Source organism: Manis javanica, chromosome 7 (assembly GCF_040802235.1).
Source record: "Manis javanica isolate MJ-LG chromosome 7, MJ_LKY, whole genome shotgun sequence".
In the NCBI taxonomy this organism is placed as follows: Eukaryota; Metazoa; Chordata; class Mammalia; order Pholidota; family Manidae; genus Manis; species Manis javanica.
Genome location: NC_133162.1, coordinates 72737303 through 72761986, shown reverse-complemented (window position 1 = coordinate 72761986; position 24684 = coordinate 72737303). Strand labels below are relative to the sequence as shown.

Sequence of the window (24684 nt, the reverse complement as noted above, 5' to 3'; positions counted from 1 at the left end):
TCTCATCAGATCTTTAACCATTGTCATTTGTAAGTCTTTTGTCATTTATAGTATTATCCCTAAACTGGTAAAGAACTAGATTTCAGCAGAACAGGTATTAGTTACATAAGATTACATAAACTAAAGAAAATGATTTTGTGTCTTTTTGTTTCAAATGTTGCTGATAAAGTGTTTTAACCTTGTTCTCTTAAACTGACAACAGTTTAGTAAATGACTATCTTTATGAGCAGAATTGAAACTTCCTTCTCTCTACCTGATCCCTCCAGAGTTTAAAAACTTTCAGTGACTGTTTTTGTATTCCATGGCAGTATGTTTATTTGCATGAGTTCAATAAGAATCTGCTTTCCTTGTGAGAAGACTACTTAAGAACACTGGTTATACTGCCAGGGCTTTGACTGGAATGTCATACCTGAGAGACATGTGCATGGACTCAGATGTGAACAACTTTAAGGAACTAAGATTGACTTTATAAAGCCAACAAAGCCCCTTGGAAGAACTGGCCTGGTACCTTGCTTACAGAGTTCCCAGCAGCCTTACCAGGTGAGTAAAGAAGGTCACTTCCTGGCAGGTTCAGAGACCTCGAGAAGAGAAGAATTCATCCAAATCTACAGGTACTGCAGGCAAAGCCTGATGGCGAGTCTAGCTTGGCTGTCTGGCCTCAAGAGGCCTTTAAAAGTTCAATCTGAAATTCCTTATAAAAAGTTCCAGCAAAGCATATTTAAAAGAGCCTGTGTAATCAATTGCTCTTCTTGCTGCACTTGTGCAAATGATCAAGCCAGCTGTTAATTATTTTCTTAACCTGGTTACTTCTAATAAAAATGAGGGTGATTTTAGAGAAAAGTATTGTTTCAATAACTGCAGCCTCCAGAATAGAAAATCCAACTCCAGATGTTGCTACATAACCTAATAACACAATTTGTTTTATCTTGCCTAGAAGCCACAAAACTGCAAATAGTAATAGAAGCGCCAGCCTTCTGAAGCCCTCTCAACTGACCAGTAATAGAGACCTAGCTGCACCCTTTACTGCACCCCCTTCTCAGCACGAAGCAGCCAGAGCGGTCATCGCCCCTTTTCCCTAGCAGCAGCTAGAGTCCCTATCTGTAGAAGACAAAGACCGAGACTCACTTTATCCTCTGCAAGTAGGCAAAGAACCTGCATTGAGAGAGTTCCTAAAACTTACACCTCCCTCTACAACAAGACAGAAGTAATCAGCACCACCCCAGCTTATTCTAACAAGTAGTAGGCCCGCCAAACCGGAGTCACTCCATGTGTTACCTTTATCAAAGAACGCATTAGCACCGTGCAAATCATAGTGTTGAGACAGAACTATCAGAGTGTTAACCAAACAGATGACCCCTAATTTCATGATTGAAATAGATACAAGAAGAAGAGGGGAATGTAAGAATAGAAATAGGTTAGCATAAGCATAGCCATCTTAAAGGCCTAGAAGCCATTTTCTGAGTATGTGACTTAGAAAGAAAAACTGGAACTGGGTAAGGCCTTGAAAAACAAGTTAATCATGAGCACCGGGTGGTGGGCAGCTGTGACCCTTGGTCAGCTAACCTTGGTCAGTAAATCTTACATACCAAGCTTATCGTGCAGAACCTCCCTAACCATTGAGGAGTAGTCTTATCCTGCCCTTGCTTAACCCCAGGATATATGTCTTGCAAGAATAATGTATAGTTATAGAAAATTGCTATGAGTTAAGTGCTTTGAAATTGCTATATAAACCCTTGGCTCTGAGTGCTCGGGGTCCTTGTTGAGACCCACTGCATCGGGCTGACTTGGACCCCAACTAGTTGGCTGAATAAAGACTTTGCTTGAATTTACATCTCTATGCCTGTGTATTTTGTTCTCTGGGGAAGCCTCGGAAGCCTGCACCCTAACAATATTTATATATTTTTTATAGATTAATCAATTTTCCTCTCGCCTTCCTATACTAATTTGTATTATGTGTGTCAGTTGGCATTGAACTTACAACATAGTTTTAAGTTATCCATGAGAGCAAAAGGGAATTGTGACTAACTGATATGAATAAATATCATTTAAACATGGATTTAAACATGGACTTACAAGCTTTGAGTTGGCCTTTTTGGGGGAGAGAGTTAGCACACCTTTACACTAGTTGTATTATGTTAGGGGGAAGCACGCTATTGTTTGGAAGTTTAAATATGAGTATTTTCTCTTTCCAAGGTCATAGATATAATACTGTATTTTAACTAATCACATTATTTCTCTTTTTTGTAATTTTATGTAGAGTGTGTTGTGATGTTGAACTTCATCATTTAGCCCATCATTTATAGAATATTAATACATGATTATCACAGAACTAGAGGAGGAGTGGGCCTTATTCAGTAAGCCTAAATATGGAGTTGTGGGAAATATCTAAGAAGGCTTTGTATTACCTCTGTTTTGGGGAAGAGCATGAGAACATTTTTCTGGGGCAGATAGTTTAATTATTTTAGGTGGTACCATTATTGTTGTGACTTGGAAGATTAAGTATGGAAGAAGGTTAGAGGTTGATATTGGATAGTTGAAGGGTGGACTACAATAGGTATTTCCCATTCTCTTTGGCTGCCAGGAGCATTGAATGTACTTCCTATGTTTGAGGAATTTCTCACTTTATGCATCACAGTGGGAGGCAGAGACCATTTCTCTTATGGAAACTTCCCAGCCTGCCTTGTAGGCAAGACTCAGGCATTTCACTCTGGCTTTGCCAATTAGTTTTATTTTTATGGACATTTAGTCAGAAACTAATGACATAGAAAGATGGACTGAAGCATTTTCTGGCATGGTTTGAGGCAGCTCCACAAATTTTGCAGAGGCAGATTTTCCTCACGGTGACATACAGTGCCTGACATCAGTGGGGTTGATGGTGCAATTTACAATGTCTTGCTTAGTCAGGGTGACAATGCTGGCTCTGTTGCTCCAGTTCTGTGAGGTAATTTGACTTTGACTAAATGCCAAGCCTGATTCTCTGGACTTCCAAGAGTTTCCATATGTTTTAATACATTTCTTTTCTGTTTAGAGTAGCCCAAGTTGGTTGTGCATATTTAATACTTCTGAGTATTAAAGGAAAAACAAAACAAAACAAGTTTACTGATTTTCGTAAAATTATCTTGTATCCAGCCACCATATCACATTCACTTATTCATCACAACAGTATTTTAAGAAATTAAGTTCTTTGATTTTCAAGGCATATTGTTATGTCATAAATAAATTAAGATTATTTTGGCTTTTATTCCCCCAAGTAATGTAAGTACAGATGGTAGAATTAGCCCACAGTTACCATTCCTGAGGTCTGTTGAACTGGCTGCAAATGCTAGGCAACTGTGTGCTGTTCCCGTTTTCCTGGGAGCAGACTAAAGATACTGTGGTTTAGGAAAAATCAAGTTCTTGCCCAAACATAATCAGTACACAGACTCCTTTGTAGCTGTTATGAAGACTTGGCTTAGTGGTGGCCAAGGGCACAAGTACTGTGATTTGGGTCCTAGAAGGCAGAGAGAGGGTGTTTACCACCCAAGTCAGCTAAAAGTAGAAGGACCCCAAAGTCTTTAAACATAAAAAAGAGCAGACCAAAAGGCAACATTGTTGCAATAGTAATTGTCAAGAGCAGGGATAAAGCTAAAAAAGTGAGCCCAGATTCAGGAAACAGGAAGGACTGGGATGGATCAGGAACAAAGTTAAAATTAAACCAAGGAGAATACTAGGTGGTGGGAAAGATGGATGTGGAATTTTTCTGGTCACTTCTATTAACTATCACTAGAGTGATGTATAAATTATTTGGAAAAATCATAGCAATCTGGAGTTTATGAAGCTGAACCTTCACTCCCTCTGTAGGACTAGACTCCTGCTTTGCCTCTTCACCCCACAGTTAGTTTGGTGACCCACTTGTAGCAGGACTATGTTCCTGAATGACATGAAAAGTGTTTTAGAGATTTATCTTTTTTATTTAAATATTTAAATGTGCAGGCAAAAAGTTATTCATCATTATTTCCCCTTTTCTTTTTTTAATGTCTGGCAGATGTGCAGTGATCCCTGTTTCATTCCTGATATTGATTTCTGGTGCCTTCATTTTCTTTCACCCATGATTTGTCTTCTTAGAGATTTATAAATTTTATTAATGCTTTCAAAGAGCAAGCTTTGTTTTTGAGCTTTGACTTTCTTGATTTTTCTGTGTTCTACGTTGTTTTATATTTTACTAATTCCTGTTCTGTATTATTTTCTTCCACTTTGTTTCAGTTTAATTTGCTCTCTTTTTCCTAACTTCTTAAGATAGCAGCTTAGATCTTTGACTTTTGGCTTTCCATCTTTTCTCATGTATACATGATAAACATTTTCTTCTATTCATAGTTTTAACTGAATCCCATACATTTTGATGTCATATTTTCATTGACATTCAGCTCCAAATATTTTCTAATTTTCATTTTAACTTTACTTTCACTTATGTACTATTTAGAAGTATGCTGTTTAATTTCTAAATATTTGAGAAATTTCTAGTTATTTTTTTATTACTGAGTTTTGGCTACTTCCATTGTAGTCACAGAATATACTCTGTGAGCTCTTATTCTCTTTTAATTTATTGAGACTTGCTCTATGAGCAGTACCTGGTTGGTATTGGTAGATTTTCTATGTGCACTTGAAAATAATGGTATATTTTGCAGTTTGGGATTTAGTATTTTATAAATGCCAACTAGGTAAAGTGTGCTAATTAAGTTTTTAAGTCATTCTTTATTTCTGAATTTTTCCTACTTAGTCTCCCGGTTGTGGCAAGAGACGTATTACAATTTTTCACACTCATATTGTGGATTCTTTTTTTCCTTTAGGTTTGTCAATTACTGAGTTACATAGTTTGATGCTATGCCAATAGGTGCATGCAATTTTAGACTTTTTCCAATCTTACTGACTACTGACTGTTTTATCATTGGGAAATATCCTACTTTGTCACTTACAATGTGTTGGCCCTAAAGTTTATCCTGTCTAATATTATACCTACACCAGCTTTCCTTTGGTTAGTATTTGTATAGTACATTTTGTTTCTTTTCATCCTTTCTAAATCCATATATTTTGGGTATATGTCTTGTAAGAAGCATATAGTAGTTGATTTTGCTTTCTTATGGATTCATCAAGTAACTTTTATTTATTCCCTTCTTCTCTATTAGTCTGATGGCTTTATATTCTCTTATAGTTTTTTAAATGGTTTAAATGGTTACCTTGGACATTTTAGTAGGCATTCTCAATTTATTAAAGTCTAAGAAGTTATCTTTGATATCCTAATAATTCAAGGGCTTTGAGTTCTTTATATAAAATAATGCACCTACTGCATTTATTTTCTTCATGTATCTTAATTGCATGCGTATTTTTAAACCCCACATGATGTCACTATTATTGTTGTTTCATACAGTCTATATTCATTTAGATCAATCTGTCTGTGTGTCTGTCTGTATCCTTTCTAATTCTCTTCATTTCTTTCTGGAAATCCATGCTTCCACTTAGGATTATTTTTCTTCTGTCCAAAGAACTTCCTTTAGTGTTTCATCTAATGTAGGTAGGTCTGTTTGGTTTTGATTATCTGGAAAAAATGCTTGTATTTTGCCTTTATTTTGTAGAACATAAAGGATTTTTATGCTGGTATAAATTCTTAGTTGTTAGTTATTTTCCTTTAGAGCTTTAAATATATCATTTATTATTTCAGACATTCTCCCTTTATTCCCATTGGGTAGCAGCAATCCTATTTCCCCTGGATAATCAAGATCACGTAACCCAGTCTGTACAGTTAGTCCCCTTATTGCTTGCTGGTTTTCTGGTATAAAGAGCTCAAAATTGGCATGTGGGAATCTCAACGTCCAGTTGTCTCTGATAGAATAATTTATCCCTTGGTAATTAAGAGCTTGAAAGCAGCAGAGCTCCACATTGAACTGTATTTAGACTCATACTCCTACGTTATGCTGGGACCTGATCCCAGCAATGGGTCTTCAGGCAGGAAGGAGTGGTGGCAGTGGGTGGGTCTTAATGAGACTCCTCTGCAATTAAAATCCTCTTGATTCCAGGTAAGGTCAGGAGTCTTTAAGCAAGGCAGAAACATGCACTCATCACCTAAGGTAGAGGGGACACTTCTCTAAACAGAGGGTGGCTCAGAAGGATTTGGGAATTCCAGGTGTTCATGTTCACCTAAGTCTACCCAAACAACCCCATTCTTAGAGTCCATCCCAGTTATTAACCTGACTTTCCCAAGAGAGACCTGGTGAGGGTATGAGTTCACTTACATGTGGTTCTGGCTCTTCAAACTATTTATGCTTTGAATAGGAAACTGTAAGCAACTATTGCTTACCTTTACACAGCTTTAAAGTGAGTTACTTGCAAGTCTGAAAGTCTGATGGGAACAGAGTCATAATGTCAAAAAAATGGTAGGGATAAAGAATGTGCAACATTTATGCTGACAATGGGCTAATATCCTTTTTCAAAAAGTACTTTCATAGATAATTAAGTGTAGTAGTCAGAATCATGGCTCCCAATGATACCCATGCCCTCATTCTTTGAGTAGGCTGCTTTATGTGGCAAAATGGATTTGCAGATGTGATTAATGCACCTTGAGATGGGGAGCTATACCTGGATCATCGAGGTGGGCTCAGTCTCATGTCTCCTTAACAGCAAAGAACCTTTTCTGGTGGCAGAGAACCAGACAGATGGCAGTGTGAGACAGACTGGTTTGTCACTGTTAGCTTTGAGGATGGAGGAAGGGGCCACAAGCCAAGAAATATGGGTTACCTTTAGCAGCTGGAAAAGGCAAAGAAACAGATTCTATCCTAGAAGCTTCAAAAAGGAACACAGTCTGGACAATATTTTGATGTCAGCCCAGTGAGACCCGTTTCTCACTTCAGACCTCTGTAAGTGTAAGATAATAAGTTTGTTTAAGCTACCAAGCTTGTCGTAATTTTTTATGGCAGCAATAGAAGATTATACAGTAAGGAAAGACAAAGAACAGAAAAGCCCCTTACTGGGGATTGTTCCTGCCACAGCACCTGCCCCATGCTTACACCTGTCAGGGCTCAGAGGGGCCTGAACCACAGGGTCCGAGAGCCATGGTGCCACTTGCCATTGCGTCCAGGGCCACTTTGTGGTCTGTTCTCTGCCTTCCTTTGGTCCCCACCAAACTCCAGTGTCATGAACCTGCCCCCCTAAGCAGGACAAGGGTCCTCTTGCCTTCTGTGTGTCCCTGAGATGCAGGCCCTGTTCCCCACCCTTCCAACTCCTGCTCCAGGCCCACCCCATGTTTTCCCCTCACGTCCTCGCTGTGGTCACTCTGTATTGCATCCAACCTTTGACCTTTTCCTCTAAATGTAGCCCATGACTGTCCACGAAAAATTCTGATATGTTCCAAATTCCAAAACTTTCGGTGACTGACAGTAATCTCACCCCAAACACTCAAGGCTGACAGGCCCCCTGCCCATGGTGGAGGCTGCAATACCCTGTGGGGTCAGCAATACCCTGGGGACAGAGCCGGAGGGGACTCCCCAGTCTCAAGGCAGTGACCATGCCTTAAGTTTCCTCACAGCCACATCTGCTTTTCAGGACAAACTGGGCACCTTGTCAGATGTTGTTCAGAGGCTCATCCTGGAAACACAGGTGGGCACCCAGCAGCCCAAGAGCATGGTAAGAGGGACACAGGGATGCTACCCCTGGACTGGGGGACTTTGCTTGTGCCCCTGACAGTTACCCGCAGGCACAGTGGGTCAGAGATCCCTGTGTGGGCACCTGTCAAGGAAGATGCCCGAGACATGAGGGCATGGTGCTCCTGAGACCCCAGCCACCCCTGGACAGGGCGCCCATGATTCCCTTGCACTGTGGTCTCAAGGGTGTCAGGAAACTTACTTATCTAGGATGCTACCCAGTTCTTCAAAACGTAGGGAAACAGGGCTTGGGGGAAAAGCAGGCCACTGAGGTCTCCTGGCCTCCCAGACCACTGTCCCTCCACCTTGAACCCCCACCCTGTGGGTGTGGGGCTCCCTCCAATTCCTGAGACTCTCCTGGCTGCTCACGCAGGTGTCAGGGTGCCCGATAGGGACTGATTTTACCAGTTAGTAAAGATTCATTCCTTCTGTTATTGCCTTTGACAACAGTGACTAATTTTTATTGTGTTCCCCTCAGGGACCAGTTGATAGATCAGAACTGTACATAGTTTCACTGTTTCAATCCTCCCAGTAACTTCACCTGTAGGTATTAAAGGTGTCCCAGGTTTAGGAAGATGGTTCTGGCACAGAGAGGCCAAGTGACTTGTCCCACATCAGAAAGCCTGGAGGTGGCAGAGCTGAACTTGAATCTCACCCCTGACTCTTCCCTTCTCACTGCACTGCCCCCCTTTGGGGTCAGCACTCATCATTTCCTGATGGCTTTACCTCCAAGCCACCAGAGGGTGGCCATGCTCAGACCCCACCCCCGGGGCCAAGGACAGATCCTGGCTCACCTGGGACTCATCTGCTTAAGCTTCCCCAGCCTCAGACCCTTTGCACAGACTGGGGTGGGGCACCTGGGAGACATGTGGTCGCCAGAGTCTGTGAGTAGGGCTGTACTGGCCACATCCTGGCCCTCTTGGCTGAGCAGGTGACATTTAGAAGTTCTGGGCAGCCCTAGAAGTCTCTGGATATGGCTGATGAGACACACCTGAGGCATGCTTGTGCCCAGCAGGGCCACTATCTGGCATCAGAGGTTCAGGTCTCCTGTCAAAGGTTGGGCTCAAGGCTCCAACCAGTGGAGTCACAACCTGGAGACGCCATACAGGGGTAGGGACAGAACCACAGAGCCAGATAGAGGGTTCAAACAAGGGGAGGCAAGTGACCAGAGGGTGGACACAGGCAAGCTGCTAGGATGGCCTTTGTGCCCAGCAAGGTGAGGGTGGGGACACTGAGCAACTGTCTGAAATGGTCACATTCCCAAGGGCCAAGCTCAGGCGAGGAGGGTGGCAGACTGATGGGTTCTGGGCATGTACAGCTGCCCAGGGTTTGGCCAGGCCCTGCAGTGCCACCTCTGGACTGGTCCCAGCAGTGCTGTGAGCCCCAAGTGACCACCTGTTTGTTCGCTGGTGGTGCAGTGGAGGTCCCAGAGGTCAGGGAAGTGGGTGAGGTCACCCCAACAGTAGTGGCAGCACACAGGATTTCTTAAATGAACTGAGCTTGTGCTGAGGAGAGCTGCGCCCTGTGCACTGGCCCCTCCCTCTCCCCTGCCACAGCCCTGGAGACCCCAGGAGTGTAGGATTCCAGCTGGACATCTGGACCTTCTAACAGGTGCTGGGATTTTGGCTCCTGCTCTTTAAGCCTTCAGTGTGGGAGTCTAGGCGGAGAGGCTTGGGTGTCACTGGGCCCTGCAGTTTCTGCAGAGCAGGGAGGGCCCCAGCCCAGCCTGGTCTCAGTGCCAGCCAGCCAGCCCAGTCTGCATGGGGCATGTTACCAAGGAGTGGCCTTGTGGCCTTGCGCAGACTAACACAGGCAGCCTTTACTCCTGCCGTGGCAAACAGGCCGTTCGTCTGCCCCACTGCCTTCAAATCCCGGAGGAGTTTCTCTCCCCCTGCTCCCTTCCAGAGCCTCTCTCCTACACACCCACACAGTGACCCAGCGAGGGTCAGTCTAGTTCCTTAGGCTTGTGCCAAACCCCGACTCCCATCAGGTCCTGATTCTCTTCCTCATTGCCTGAGCCCAGGGCAGCCCGCAGGTCACAGAAACAGCCCTCGTAGATCCATCAGGAAAGTCAGGATCAGGATAGAACGGGTGCCCAGGGCAACAGAAGAGCTCCCAGTGAGGGTGACCTGTGCTACCCCATCTCGGGTCCTTTTGAGACAAAACGGGTGCCATTTCCTCCCACAGCTCCCTGCAGGGACCAAGGCTGCTGTTTACACACATTTAGGGAGTTTGATGGAAATATAAAGTTGACCTGAAAAAATAAACAGTTAAGAATATGCCCAAGAGAGAAGAAGAGTTAAGTCTCCTTGGGACTTTCCCTTAGGCCCAAGAGAGACTGACGTCAGTGCTGAGAAGGGAGATCCAGGTCCAGTGTTCTGGGGGCTGTAGGGCCAGAGTGCCCCCAGTTCGGCCTTAGGAATGTGGCATGGCAGATGAGGTGGGGGGGGATGGGTGAGTAGAGTTTGCAAATGTGAAATGAGCTGAGAGGATGGGGTGTCACTGGGCCCCTTGTGGCCTTTCATGTACTAACAGGCAGCCTTGTTTATTCTGCTCTGGCAAAGAGGTCAGGGCCTAGGCCAGGGGAGTGGGCAGCTCTCAAGCAGAAAAGCACCAGGGGCAGAGTGGGAGCGTAGGGACACACAGGGCGGGGTCACAGGCTTTGCATGCATGCAGGCCGAGCTGGTGACAAGTGAGGGGCTTGGTGGTGAGGACTCCAGCAGGCCAGCTGGGCCCTGGAGCAGGATTCCCAGGCAGAGGGGAAGCACAGCTGAAGGTGGGAGCTGCCAGGAGCCTCTTCTCGGGAAAGGTGATTTTGTGGGGCCTGGAATGGGGTAGACCAGAGCCAGGTGTCCAGGGGAGAGGGGACATCATGTAGGCCTGAGAAGGGAGGCCAAGGGCCTGGCCAGGCAGTAAGTACACAGGAATGTGAGAGTGGACTTCCGGCCAGAGATGAGCCTAGGACAGGATATGGGCAGAGCGGGCTCTGAGGCTCCATGCAGGAAAGACAGGTTCTCGGAAGCCTGATGTCAGCACACTACATGGTGCCCCTAGGCAGACCCACGGGGGATCAGTGGGATTAGGGGCAGCAGGACAAGGGGGGCTTGAGAAGACGAGGAACCTGGCCAGCCCCATGAGCCAGGGACCCTGCAGCCTTCAGCCCCCAATTCCAGTGGCTTCTTAGTGACTTTCTCTCTCTGCTCTTCCCCACAGGAGAGGAATGCTTCACCTCCCACCCCATAACACCCCATCAGGGGGCGCTGCCCTGCGACCCAGGGATCTGCCATAAATTTATCCTTCGGTCCCTCTGTATCTGCAACTGCTGGTGCCCATGTTGCCAGCCCCCTCCATCTGGACGCTCCTCACCAAATGCGGCCGCTCTTCCCTCCTGCGGCCCAGGCCCTCTGCCCTGCCACAGTACAACTCCCACCCCATAACCCAGTCTCTGTTTAACAATATTGTTAAAGTGCTCTGTGCAAACTGAACTGGACATCAGTACTGAGTCCTGGTTTACATCAGAAGGAGTTGAATTACGTTGCTCATTAGCAAGGAAGTGTGTTACCTGGTGAGCGTTGTTCCGTTACATGAGCTGCGTCTTGACTCCTCCTGCCAGGACAAAGCACCCCGGGGCCCTGCGGATGTGCACATGGCCAAGTCCCACCCCCACAGCCTGGTCTTCATGTATCACCCAGGGCTGGGGCACATGGGGTTTTAGTCAAAATCTGCTCTGTGAAAAAAGCCCAAATGTCTTTAAAATATGAATATGAACCTGTGTCTCCTTCCCAAATTTTATGCAGAGAGAATACTTAAATTTCTCACCTTCACTCCATGTTCCTGCTTTCCACTTTACCCACATTCCAAGGGTGTCACAGAAGAGACAGAGTGCTCTAAAGCTCACCAGCTTCCCAGATGCCCAAACTGTCTGTAAGCACGGAATTTTAGAGGAGTCTTTCCACCTAAGAAGGTAAACCTCTATTTGCATTTGTCACCTTAGAAGAAACCATGTTCTCCAGAGCTGCTCCAGCGTGCCGTGTCCCCCCGCCCAGCGTGCGCAGTGTTTGTGGACGGCTCCCAGGGCCGTGCACACCACGCACGGGAGCCTGGGGTGGAACCCTGAGTGCTTCAGGAGAGATCCTTTGGGGGACTATAACCTGTTACCCCTAATTCATGTGGACAGTAAACTACCACCCACACCCAGCTCCACCTCCCTGAATACTTATGCCTTGCTGTTGAATTTCTTTAAGACATATTTGCTAAAACTGTGTCCATTGGAGTTTTAGCCTGTATTGCTTGAATTGGATGGACAGTGGTGACCATAATTTCCCCATGTTTGAAAAAAAGAAAGCTCTTGGAATAGCTTGTATATATGTGTCTAAGGATCATTTGCAGGGTTACCCTGGGTCACGTGGCTTTGCACCTTCAGAGCACCTCTACCTGTTCTTGCTGTCTCTCATGGACCCCTCCTCTGTTTCTCGGTCCTGTCCCAGCTTGGGTCCCACATCTGTGTCCTACCAACAGCCAGGATGGGAACGGTGAGAGACGTCACCTCCAATGTGAACCTGTCCCATCTCTGCCAGTACATTGTCGCCCCAGCTCTTGATAAGAAGGCTTCCTGGGGCACAAAATGCTAGGCACAGGCATTCCAGAGAATTGGCCTACTCAGAATGGAGGAAATGAGAAAGGATGCATAAGCCCATGTGGGGTGGGACTCGGTGGCTTGGTTGGGCCCCATTCAGAGCCTCAGTCCCTAAGCGAGTGTAGGTGCCTCAGGCAGCCGCTCCACACTGCACTTTGACCTCCTTCATGGAAAGTGATGAGGCCTTCATCAGTGTAATGTTTTGTTTTGTTTGTTTGTGTAAAAGCCACTGGTTGTTAAATAAATAGAAAGAATGTTAACAAGGAGTGCCTGGCATCTGGTACACAGATGGCAGGGCCCTGTGCAGGGCAGGATCCAGAGCAGTGGTTCCCTGATGCCCATGCAGGTGTGGGCAGGACCCACTGGTCCTCACCTGCCTTTACTGAGCATTAAAGAAGTGGCTGGGACTGTAGGAGTTTCAAAAATCTAGGGAAAAATGTTTATTGTACTCATAACACCAAGAAAAGTATGGGAAATAATTTTTCTTAGGCAGAAAGGGGATTAAAATCACAATTTAGGGAGATTTTATGTCTTCCTTAATACTAAGTGAAGTATTTTGGATCATCCCTAATTGGTGAAAGCATTGTCCTGTCCTGAGAGGTTCAAGGACCCTTCTCTGAAACTGGCTCTGTGCCTGTACATTATCTCCGTGCATAAACGTAAGATGGTACCTGCCCATCTGTGAGACTCTGCAACCCTATGTGGAGAAACGTGTCTGTGCCTTCCTGGACAGCTCAGAGACCCTGAGTGAGACCAACGTATATGTTCATTAATGGACATATTATTCTTTCTTTAGCCAACGTGAACTAGGGCCCACCACCCCTTCCTCCTCCCTGAGCTGAAGAGGGAGGCAGTCATAACTTTGGAACGTTAGACCCGAGGACATCTGGGAGGGACAAGGGCCCGCCCCTTACCACCCCACCCTGACCCTGTCCTTGCTGCCTGTGGGGCACAGTAAGAGGAGGGAGCAGGCAAAGGGCGTGTCCTGGGTGGACACCACTCAGCCCACCTTGTGGCCCTGCCTTCCCCCGTTCCAGGTCAGTTGTCCCCTCTGGTGTGGCATTAACCAGGGCGCTGCCCACCCCCCAAGGAGGGAAGGGGGTGGCCTGCAGCTGCTGCCTGAAGTGCAGGGGGGCTGCCTTTTGTCCCACCTCCCCCACCCCCACCCTGCCAGAGTCCTTGAATGGGGCAGGATATTTTTAGAAAGTGAGTCTCCCATCTGAGCTGCCCTCAGCTGAGAAATGTACAAAGGGAAGTATGCTGGGCGATGCTTACTCCTTATTTTATACTGGGACTATCACAATGCCCATTCTCTGAGTGCCCCTGGGTCATGTAAGGCAGCTCCTGTAGACTCAGGTTGGACCTCCAAGCTGGCCCAGAACACAGGCTTTTGGGAGTTAGGACCCACCCCCCATCAGGTTAGCCGTAGGCCCCCCAGGGTCAGCCGTAGGCCTCCTACCCAAGCACACAAGTGGGAGCACATACACGCTTTTCCCCCATTGGAACATGCCTACCTCATAGAACTGTGGCCTTAACAGTTCCCCCCCACAATGTCTGTGCACCAGGCCCCCCAGAGTGGGCCCAGGGAGGAGCTGGGGTAGCAGAAAGGAGCTCCATTTCTCAAGCCCTGCCTGCCGGCCCCACCTCTGCTCAGCTGGCAGTCTGCATGCACGGCAATCTGCCGAGATGCCCATTCGGGGTCGGGCTCTGTGTTTTCCATCCCACTTTCCAAGCAGGTAGCCAGGCCTGAAACATCGGGCCGGAAGTGAACTTCTCTCCCATCTCAGGCCAAGACAAGCTCCTGAGGGTCTTAGTGACTCTGAGTGAAGGGGTCGAGTGGACAAAGAGGAAGGACAGAGGCCCGGGGTCAGGCTGGGTGGCTGCCCACTGCTAGAGCCCCAAGGGATGACTGGGCTGTGACCAGGCCCGGGGACTCAGCTTCAGCAGAGCCACCAGAACTCAAAATATAGGACCATGCAGGCCAGATGCTGGGTGATGGGACAGCCATGAGGATCACTAATCAGGGCCTCTGCATGCCGGACTTTGGCCCAACCCTGGAGGGGAGTCCTCAGGAGCATATAAAAACTACCGTCTTAAAAACAAAGAATCCCATTCTTAAATTATGGATCCTTCAGGTCAGTCACAAAGCTTGAAAAAATATCACAGACCACTTCAAAATGTGCCCCCAGCCTGTTCACATCCTCTGTCAGCTGGGGGATTTCTGTGGAAAAATTGATGTCCTACCATAGGGGCTCCTCAGGCAGGACACGCCACCTGACCTTGTCTCTGGGCTGGGCAGGGGAAGGCCCTGCAGGGGACCCCAGAAGCATAGGGCTACACAGGCCATACATCCTGACCTGTGCTTATATAGGCAGAGGGTGCCATTTCCAGTGTATGGCAGGGGATGGACTCTAGCCTGGGGACAGGGTGTTGGGAGGCTGCTCTGAGCAAGAGCTGTTCAGTGGGTCCTGATGCATTATCAGAGTCAGCCTGGGGACAGGACTGGGGCCGGGGTAGCAGAAAGACAGAGCAGAGGTGGATCATGCCCCCTTGGTGTGGTGTCCATGTGCATCATGGACAATGTAGGTGTCTGGCGAGTGACCCATTGGAACGCCAGGGCAGGAAGGATGCATGAGAGGGGGATGACAAAGGCATGGCAGGTCCCCTGAATGGAGCTCTTATGGAGAGTCACAGGCCAGGCTGAGTCACCTTTTCAGTAAAAGACCCAGCAGGGGGCTAGGCAGATCCTTCCTCCAACAGCAGGGGTGGGGGCTGAGTCTCAGAAAGATCTGGAGGCGCACCACTGCGTGTTAATAGTCAGAGTCTGATGCCTGATAACTGCCTAAAACCATGGAGTGAGAACGCAGGGTGAGAATTCTCAATACAATGAATCACGATCCCGGAGGAAGCTGTTTACAAACACTGCCACCCAGGCCTGACCTCAGACCTGTTGAATGGCCTGCTCCACAGTGATCCAGACACACAGCCTGGTCACTCACTCTGCACAGCACCCCAGTGCCAGCTTGGGGGGCAGGGAAATGCCCCTCATGGGGGGCATCCTGAGCTCACGCTCCCAAACAACTGGCCCTCCTTCAGTGGGCCACAAGGCTTCCTTCAGTGAAGAGTTCCAGGAATATTCATCATCTGGAAAAGGTTGAGTCATCAACAGAGTGGGGGAGGTAGAAAGAGCTCAGCATCTGAGTCAGGCCATGGCCAAGTCCTGGCACCACCACTGACCAGCTGTATGCCTTTTGATAGGCATTCTAGCCCAGCTCCCTTGCCTGTAAAATGGGGCATCCAGACATACCTAGTGCAGCTGTCATGGAAATCAAGAAGACAAGCAGTGCACCTAGAGCACCCAGGGCATCTAATGCAGAGGACCTGGCACATGGGAGTGTGCAAATCACTAACATGACCAACAGCAGCTGACACAAGGGATGCAGTGTATGTGTGCACACAGCTGGGCCATATCTGCGCCCATCCAGGCTCTCTGCAGGGAATTTCCACAAGGAATTATTTCTATTTTTGCTGTGAAATGTGGTGCTGAGAGATGAGATAGGAAAATCTGTCACCAGACTTTTGAAATTCAAGCAAAGGATATAGAAAGACTGCCTATCTCTTCCTCAAAGGAAATATCCTGATAGATACACCATGGATGGGAATCTGCTCTGTATGTTTGGGATCTAATATACAGGGCTTGATGTAAGGAAGGATGGGTGGCCAGCTGCCTGGCTGGACATATGCAGTGAGTGGTTGGGTGTCTTTGGGGGAGTGGATGAATAGACCAATGAATGTCAGGTTGCTGGGTGGAGAGGAGGAGAGTAGGTGAGTGGGGAGGGGCGGATAGAAGTGGGCAAAAGATGAGGAAACTAAATGCAATGCAATTCAATTCCCTTCCATCTGAAGGGTCTGTGGGCCTCCCTCAAGCTCAATGCCCATCTCCATCTCCCTCTATGTCTCCCTTGTCCAACCATATTTTAGAGGCACAATTCATTTTTTGCATCTGAGAAGTTCTGCAGCATACAAGGCTAAAGAGCCCTGGGGCAAGCTCTGGATTCAAGATTTGGAAGTCATGGGCCCATCTGGTTTATTTCACAATTCTCTGAGCATCACACAGTTCTTTGTAAACCTAAGCCTCTGCCCCATGAGCCTGTGAACTTGCAAAGGTCGTGAGCTGTCGGAATGCTCAGTGGGGTGCTCTGGCTCTCATTTCCTGTTAAGTACCCCTTCGCAGGAAGAGAGCAGCTTGAGCTCAAACCATGCTTGGCTTCCCAGCCTTGCCTGTATATTCTCAAGGCAACATGCTCAACTCCATGAAGCCTGTCCTCATATTCTTGTCCTTGTGGGCTGTCCCTTCCTGATGCCTGTCAGCAGTGCTGGAAGGAGCTGGGGGTGGCTGGGTCAGCTGCCTGCCCTTAGATGGCACTGGCTGGGAGAGGCCCAGCCTGATCCAGAGCCACCCCTCAGCGCAGGCACAGGGGAGGTTTGGTGGCTTCTCCAAGCAAGATGTGGTTCTTCTGGCTGGTACCAGCTTCTTCACCAAGGGCCCATTCTGTGGAGGAGACGTGGCAGCCCCACAGAACCCTGAGTGGAGCCAGCACCCTCTCAGGCGGGCCGGGCAGGTGTGGTCTCTCACAGGACCCTCACGCATCAAGTAGGCTTTCCACACAGCTGACAGCTCCGAGTGACTGTCCCCCAAGTCACAGACCTCCAAGGAGATTCCGTGCAGCCAGCCTATCCCCAAGAAAGCCACCTCCTATAGGATATATTGCCAGTCCTGTCCTCCTATACCCAGTGTACTCAACCCTACAATGCCCCCACCCACTTCTGGGGCTCCCATCACACAGGCAAACCTCCACAGCCTCAGAAATCTCCTCACAGAAGATCCAAGAACAGACCTGGCAAGGAGGTTGACGGAGGGAAGACTGTAGGATCCTGCTGAAGTCACCAGAGTGGCCAGGAGCACATCCCTGGTGCCCTGTTACCCCAGTAAAACCATTGCTGGACTCTGAAGGATACCTGCAAGGCCCGCTGGTCTTTCCTTGGTCCAGGGCCCCATCTCAGTACTTGTTCCTGGTTCTCCCTTTCTCCCAGCACTGAAGGTGATGTGTAGGCTCCAGAACCACCTCTTGCTGCCCCCATAAGCATGGCAGCTCTGGAAGTGGGCATAGTACCAGCCACCATCAAGAGCCTGCAAGCCCCAACTCCCTGGGGCTAACTAGCACTGGCCCTGGAGGCTGGGATGCCATCTCTCAGGGTGTCCAGGCAGTGCTGAGCAACAGACAGTGCTGAGGTGGTCCTGCCTCACTTCCCCTCAGGAGGCTGCTCCTTCCAGCTTGGGGGCCCGACTGGCAGGACAGACTTCCCCTCAGCCAAGTCAGATAACTGGCCCATAGAGCCTCCATTCCCCAGGCCTCTGCAGCCCTGATGTGAGGGGGGCGTATAGTCACTTGGTACACAGTGGGCAAAGGCACCCCTTCCTCATCTCACATCTGGAAACTGTCATATGCAGAAGCTGAGGCCCTGGACCAGGAAGGACCCCTCAGGCCTCCTCTGTGGACAGAAAGGAGGAGCCAAGCCAGGCGGCAGCAGGCAGAACTGGAGGCTCAGCCACCGGTGTGTAGTGGGGCCAAACTGGGGCTCACCCTGCAGAGGCACGCTGTGAGGTGGGCCGGGAGCCTGCAGTGCCCTCCTGCCGTCCGAGTTTGAGCAGACCTGGGTTCTTTGCAGATCGAGCAGGATGGCGTCATGGTGAAAGGCAGCCAGCACTTCAATCCAGACCCTGATGTGGAGACCATCTACAAAGCCATGAAAGGGATTGGTAAGTGGGGTCCGTGGCCTTGTCCTGGGAGCACTCTGACTCTCTGGAATCTTCCCACTCTGCTCAAGATCCCTCTTCTCACATCCCTGCGGATAGCTTGAGAGTCAGGATTATCCCATAACCCTGACTGCTGGGGCCCAGGTAGTCACACAGGCTGAAGCTTCTGTCTCCAGGTTCTGCATCCTTGAGAACAGGAAAGGGCTGGCTGAAGCCAGCCCAGATTTGGATAGCCTGGCCCAGAAAACCCTATGCAGATTTATACCTTCTCTGGCTCTGACTGCCCAGTTGGGGTATTAATGAGAACTCCCATTCCTGGACAGCTGAAACAGCATGTTCATGAGCTCTACTTCCTCTGAAACCTTGACTATTACCGCCACTCCCCAAAGGAGAAAACGGCCTGGGGAGATGAGGCTGCTTGCCCACTGGGCTCTGGGCAGGCATTCAGACCTAGTCATTGGTTCCTCAGGTCCTGGCCTTCCTCCACTGCCAGAAGCACATGGGCAGGCAGGACAGGAGGCCTCACTGTCTGGGCTCCCAAGGCCCGGGGAAATGGCCAGAGAAGATCAGGTGGCCAGTGGGTCCTCAGATTCTATCACTGTGTAACTGAACATGGGCTGCACCCCAACACTGGGTGTGTGGGAGATGGGGAATGGACAGATTTTCTGCCTGGGTGTCTTGTATCCACCATGAAAATTGTCAGATTTTGAAACCATCCAGGTGGTGTATCCCCATGGCTTGGCCTCCAAGCAGCTGCCCTCCCTCTGTCCCCCTGGGGGCCCTGGGCATGCTCACGCTGTGCTCCCCTGCAGGGACCAAGAAGCAGGCCATCATCGATGTGCTCATGAAGAAAAGCAATGCAGTGCGGCAACAAATAGTCAAGTCCTTCAAGGCTCAATTCAGCGAGGTAAATGGGGGGCAGGTTTCCTCAGGGGGTTGGGGGGCCTGCTACTGTCAGAAACAGTCTAGGAGGAAGCTCACTCTGGACAAGGCCCCTGTCTGTAGGCAGCCCACTAGAAACATGGGCACATGTATACTCAAAATACTACTACTACTAATAATAATTATTATATTAAATATCATCTGAAGTTACAGTTTAACTAGTCATCCTGTGTTTTATCTGGCAAACTTACCTATGCCTCCCCACAACCCTGGCTTGGTGTGACAGCGGGTAGAAACACTTACAAGGGTTGTAGGGGAGGAGGAATGGGGACCCATGCCTGGGACCCCTTCCCCAAGAGAACCTGGCACTGGAATCCCTGAGCTCCCCCTTAGCCACCATTTGGAATGGCCACCTGCACCTTGGCGGAACACAGTGAGCTCACAACTGTCTGCATAGACGGCCACCAAACATAGACTGATTGGCTCTGCCACCAGGTGGCCACAGTGAAGCCAAAATCAGAATTTCTCAGGCATCACTGGAGCGACTGTGCAACACCTAGAAACAAACCTCTGCTGTCTCATGCCTGGTCCCCCAGATTCCCACTTCCTACCACCTGTCTTGCATTCACAGATGTTTAGGAGGACATCAGGACCCAGCAGCCATGATCATCTCCACTGAAAGGACACTTACTGTCCACATGCCAGGCGTTTTACACCTACTCTCTCTAATGCACCTTCAGGATGGGGGTGGCTTACTACCCTGAGTAAGGTGAGGACTACCTTAGGTTCAGGAAGGTGGAGCAACCTGCTCCAGCCACCCAGCTATGGAGGCAGAGCCGAGAGAGCTCTCTCATCACATCACTTACCCACAGTGCCCACCACTAGAGATGAATCCATGTGACTTCCCTCAGAAGCAGTCTCCAGCAGAGGTCCCCCTGAAAGAGGGCACAGCAGTGACCAGTTCTTCCTGGGGCTTTTGACAAAAGAGGGTGCAGATAGATCAGGAGGACACAGAAGAGCACTCAGCAGACAGAAGGTCTTATCCTCAGGGTTTAGGAACCAAAGAAGGCGTCGTCATTGAAATCCTGGCTTCTCGGACCAAGAACCAGCTTCAGGAGATAATGAAGGCCTATGAGAAGGGTAAGGGGCCTGCAGAAAGGGAGGGTGCAGGGGCCTGAGTTCAAGGCTCATTTGGGAATGAACACACGCTTTAGCAGCCTGGCAGAGGACAAAGGACAAGCAGTGTAGTGAGCCACATTTGAAAGGATCCCTTTCTGGGCTTTTCCACACATGGGTGCTGAGCACCTAATGTGTGCCAAGTACTGTGACTGATAGTGAGATTGGGCCAACTCAGGCTTGGTTTCTAAGCCCCCTCAGCCCCTGGCTGCTGAGAAGAGGGGTAGGCACCCACCAAACTCTCTGACCCTTTTGAGTGTGACAGTTCTGTGGGCCACAGGCTGTATCAGAGTGGATAAGGCTGACTCCTTCAGCCAAGCAGAGGTGGCCCCAGGGGACCATGCAGAGCCCCATGGCGACAGAGGGTGTGGCCTACAGACCAACCTATTGCAGAGTCTACAGGAGTCCAGGCAAGCAGAGGCCAGCCTGTTCTTCAGGAGGTCTGTCTGATGGCAAGTCTGCCTGAAGGTTCCAGCTTTGCCAACTGCAAGATGAAGCAGAGCTCCATCAGCCACCCCTGGCCGGACTCTCTGGCCTGACCCATCTTTGCACTGAGAGCTGGGGCAGCCATTGGTTGTCACTATCTAGTTCTGAACGACCACCAGTGATGAAGCCTCTGCCGCTCAGACACCTGGCAGTGTATCCACTCCACATGCCAAAGACTCGTCCTTCCCAGGAGGCTTTAATCAGGAGAACTGTGGGCAATGAGACTCTGAGGACAAAAGCAGGCCCTGAGCAGGCTCTGGGAAGAGGAACAAGGTCTACGCCTCATGTTCCTATTTCCCCTGCAGACTACAGGGCCAGCCTGGAGGAAGACTTCCAGACACCAGTGGCTACTTGGAGAAGATCCTTGTGTGCCTGTTGCACGTACCACAGCCCAGGCTCCTGGAAGGCCTGGCCCAGAGGATCCCAGCAGCTTGGCCCTAGGGAGTGGCTCTTGGGCAGAGCTGCAGCAAGGGGTGGGGGAGGCACTGCCCCAGTGGCCTAGGCTCAATGCATACATCTCAGGGTGGTTGAAGGGTTCTCCCTGCAGTCCATGCATCTCTCCTGACACAGCCACGTGAGGGCACACCACACAGGTCCTTCATGCCACGCCCCACACCAGGCCCATTGCTCACCTTAGCTTGCTGAATCCCACTGAATGGCCCTTACCCTTCTCATTTTACAGATGAGAACAACAGAGCTTGGAGAGGATAACTAGTTTGCTGAAGGTCCCATGGCCAAAGAGCATCAGACCGTGCCTGCCCCCTGCCCTGCTCTCCCCTCTGCCCACTGCTCTGGGTAGCCACCCTCCTTACAGAGCTGCCTCCTCTGTTCATAGGGCACCAGGGATGATGTGAGCAGCTTTGTGGACCTAGGACTGGCCCTCCATGATGCCCAGGTAAGGCTATGTACGTAGGCCCTCAGCATCTTCTGCCCTGCTGGGACCCTGGCCCCCCTCTGCCGTCCAGACTCCAGGCACTAATGCCTGGAAGCCTCACCTACCCCTCTGCCTATGGGAATTTTCTGTGATTCTAGCTGGGACCCAGCTCAGCTCCCTGCAGGCTTTTACCTTCTGGTGTTTGAGGAGGGAAGTGAGTCTATGGGGAAGACTCTGAAACAGGAAGGGGGTGGCTTGCATGGGGCCCACTGAAGCTCTATCCTGGGAGGAACAGCCCCCGTACCTGGGGACGGGGGGCCTCTGAAGACCAGGCGTGTATACTCAGCTTCTACAGGTCTGCATGCCGCAGAGGGCTTGGAGACTCCCAGGGGCAGAGGCAGGGGAGATCTGAGAGCAGCTTCTGGCCCAGTATCCAGAAGAGATTTAACCATTCAGGACAGCAAGCTCCCCATCAGAGATAATCAAGCAGAGGATGCAACCTGGCAGGCAGACGGGGCTGGACGGGCCTCACTCCCACCCCCTTGCTCTCTTTTGCTGGCTTATTGTGGGTATCCCAGTGCCAGGATCTGTACGCAGCAGGTGAGAAGATACGAGGGACGGGTGAGATGAAATTCATCACCATCCTCTGCACGCGCAGTGCCATGCACCTGATGAGAGGTACCAGGAGGGATGCATGTTGGGACCACTTCAGGGTGCTCTGGCCACAGGGCCTCCCCGTCATGCTGAATGAATATCCCATGTGCAGCCTTGTCCGGTCATGGAGTTGGGAGAGAGCCAGGGAGCCAGAGACCCTTTCCCCAACAGCCAAGTGAAGGTCAGGGGTGCTGTGCTCATGTGCAGTCTCTGATCTCAGATGCCAGGGGCATCATGCTGAGATCTGTGTGTCCCCTGAGAGAAGCCCTCTCTCCACAGTGTTTGAGGAGTATGAGAAAATTGCCAACAAGAGCATTGAGGACAGCATCAAGAGTGAGACCCACAGGTCACTGGAGAAGGCCATGCTCACAGTGGGTAAGAGATGGAACTCAGTGTTCAGACTCAGGCATGCCCACTGCAGGGCTCTGGGTGAAGCAGTGGCCCAGAAGGCAATAGCAAGCACCTGGGTCCCCATGCTTGCCTTCAAGAGACCCCCACCCCAAAGCCCACACTCTCAGCATGTACCTTTCAGCCCAGGACACTGAAACTATTCCAGCTCCAGTGTCTTCAATGTGCTATGTCCTGCCAGGGGCTGTCCTCTGTGCTGCCCATGCAGTGCCCTGTGCTCTGCGGGTGAGTGAGCGAGCGTGTGCATGAACATCTGTGAGCATGTATAGATGCATGAGTGTACCCCTTTGCAGGATAATGCCAGACCAGACCCAGCAGCCACTCAGGGAGCATTCTGGTTCTGGCTGTGAGTCCCTGAAGCAGGTCACCTGTCTGGATCATAGCCAGGGGTACGGTCCATGCTTCAGTTCCTGACTGAAGAAATAATGTGTAGTTAGAGGCCCGACCAAGCTTGATGGTCTGACTCTGGGGAGCACTGAGAACCTTCCCCAAATCATGACGTCAGGTTCACTCTGGAGGATGTAGTCCAGAGCGCATGCTGAGGCCCAGAGCTGAGGCTGCAGTGAGGGGAGATTGAAGAGCAGAGGCCCAGGGCACAGAGATTTTCCTCTCCTTCCTCCCCTGATGGAGCCGAGGTCAGGTGATCTGAGATGCTCATCCCCAACCAGGCTGTCCCCATTCAGTGCCAGGCAACCAGAGGAGCCCCAAGATGTGTCCAGGTCACTTGGGGTGGACTGGGACCTCCCACACTCCCTTATCAGGCTTTGATGGCTGTGATAAAATCCAATCTATGTTGGAACATCTAAACATGCTCCCTGCTCCAAATCTCAGCTTCCAAAGTCAGCCCCTGTATCCAGTTAGAACAAGCTTCTGAACAAACCTTCAGGCAGAGACAAGTGGAAGTATGCAGTGTCTGCTGTGCTGGGCACCCCTCTATTCACTTCTCCTTTGACATTCACATCATTCACTTCACAGAAGCAGACAGTAAAGGCAGGTTGGCAAATAATGAAATCACACAGAGCCATCAAGGTGGGGTGTGAACACCTGCCTACTTCACTCAGTTTCTGCTGCCCTGCACTGAAACACCAATGCCCCAGCCCACCCAGATGCCAAGTCTCTGCAGCAGCACCCACAAAAGTGAGCACAGGGCCCGCTCTTTGGGCCAGGTGTCCCTGGGTGCCTTAGTGCTCTGGGCCTGTATTTGCTGCCTCCCCCTTTTGCCGGCCTGCTCTTTGCCTTTGGAACTGTACCCATGCTCCAGAGTGCCTTCCCTGTCCCACCCCACCTGACACAAAGCCTCTCATTTTGAAAGTAGGCAGGGCACAAGTAAATAGGCCAAGACTTGGATGATGCTAACCCAAGACATAAATAAATATGCGCATAATGCCACCTTCAACCTCTAGTTGCTAACAGAGCCTTCCTGTTTGCCAGTGAAATGCACCTGGAACCTCCACAGCTACTTTGCAGGGTGACTTTACTACTCCTTGAAGATAACAGTCTGGTCCTCTGTGCCCCTCCTCTCAGCCCTATGTGGCACCAACTGCCAAGCCAGGATCTCAGAACCACCACCACCTTCAATACATGGATCTTCTCTTTTCCCAGCCTCTTGTGGTCAGAATGCTTAGATCTCAAAGGGCAAACTGGGCCTAGGGAAGGGAAGCCTCATCTCCTCAAGGCTGAACTTGAGCAGTGTTTTCTCAGGTGTTCATTGCCATCCAAGAGATGGTGAACCTAAAGGTCTAGGTCAAAGTCACACAGGTAAGTGGAAGAGCCTTGATTTGAGCCCAAGCCAGTCTAATCCTTTATATCCCACTACATGGCCTCCTTGAGAGAGCACAGGTCAGCACTGCCAGTAAGTCAAAGCACCCTTTGAGTGGAGAGGTGCAGAGGGAGGTTGCCACATGCAGTGTTCAATGTCCACGCATGTGCCAGGGGTGCCAATCTAGGTTTGCCTGTTGTCTAAAAGTCTGTGCTAGCCACTCAAACAGATGTCCAAGCTGCTTGAATCAGGTGGAGTTCCTGGTATCTGAACCAAACTGGAAGATAGACAATCAAATTAATTCTCCAAGACAAAATTCAG

At 49.7% G+C, this 24684-nt stretch overlaps 1 protein-coding gene across 1 annotated transcript in view; it reads left to right on the top strand.

Annotated features, from left to right (window-relative positions):
• Nucleotides 1–24684, top strand: part of LOC108409230 (annexin A8-like) — a 55875-nt gene that overhangs the window by 27348 nt on the left and 3843 nt on the right. Inside the window, 9 exon segments of the mRNA XM_073240044.1 lie at nucleotides 18037–18127; nucleotides 18937–19129; nucleotides 19995–20146; nucleotides 20974–21000; nucleotides 21003–21049; nucleotides 21504–21563; nucleotides 22127–22220; nucleotides 22476–22571; nucleotides 24036–24100. Of these exon segments, the coding sequence (XP_073096145.1) occupies nucleotides 18037–18127; nucleotides 18937–19129; nucleotides 19995–20146; nucleotides 20974–21000; nucleotides 21003–21049; nucleotides 21504–21563; nucleotides 22127–22220; nucleotides 22476–22571; nucleotides 24036–24100 (825 nt within the window).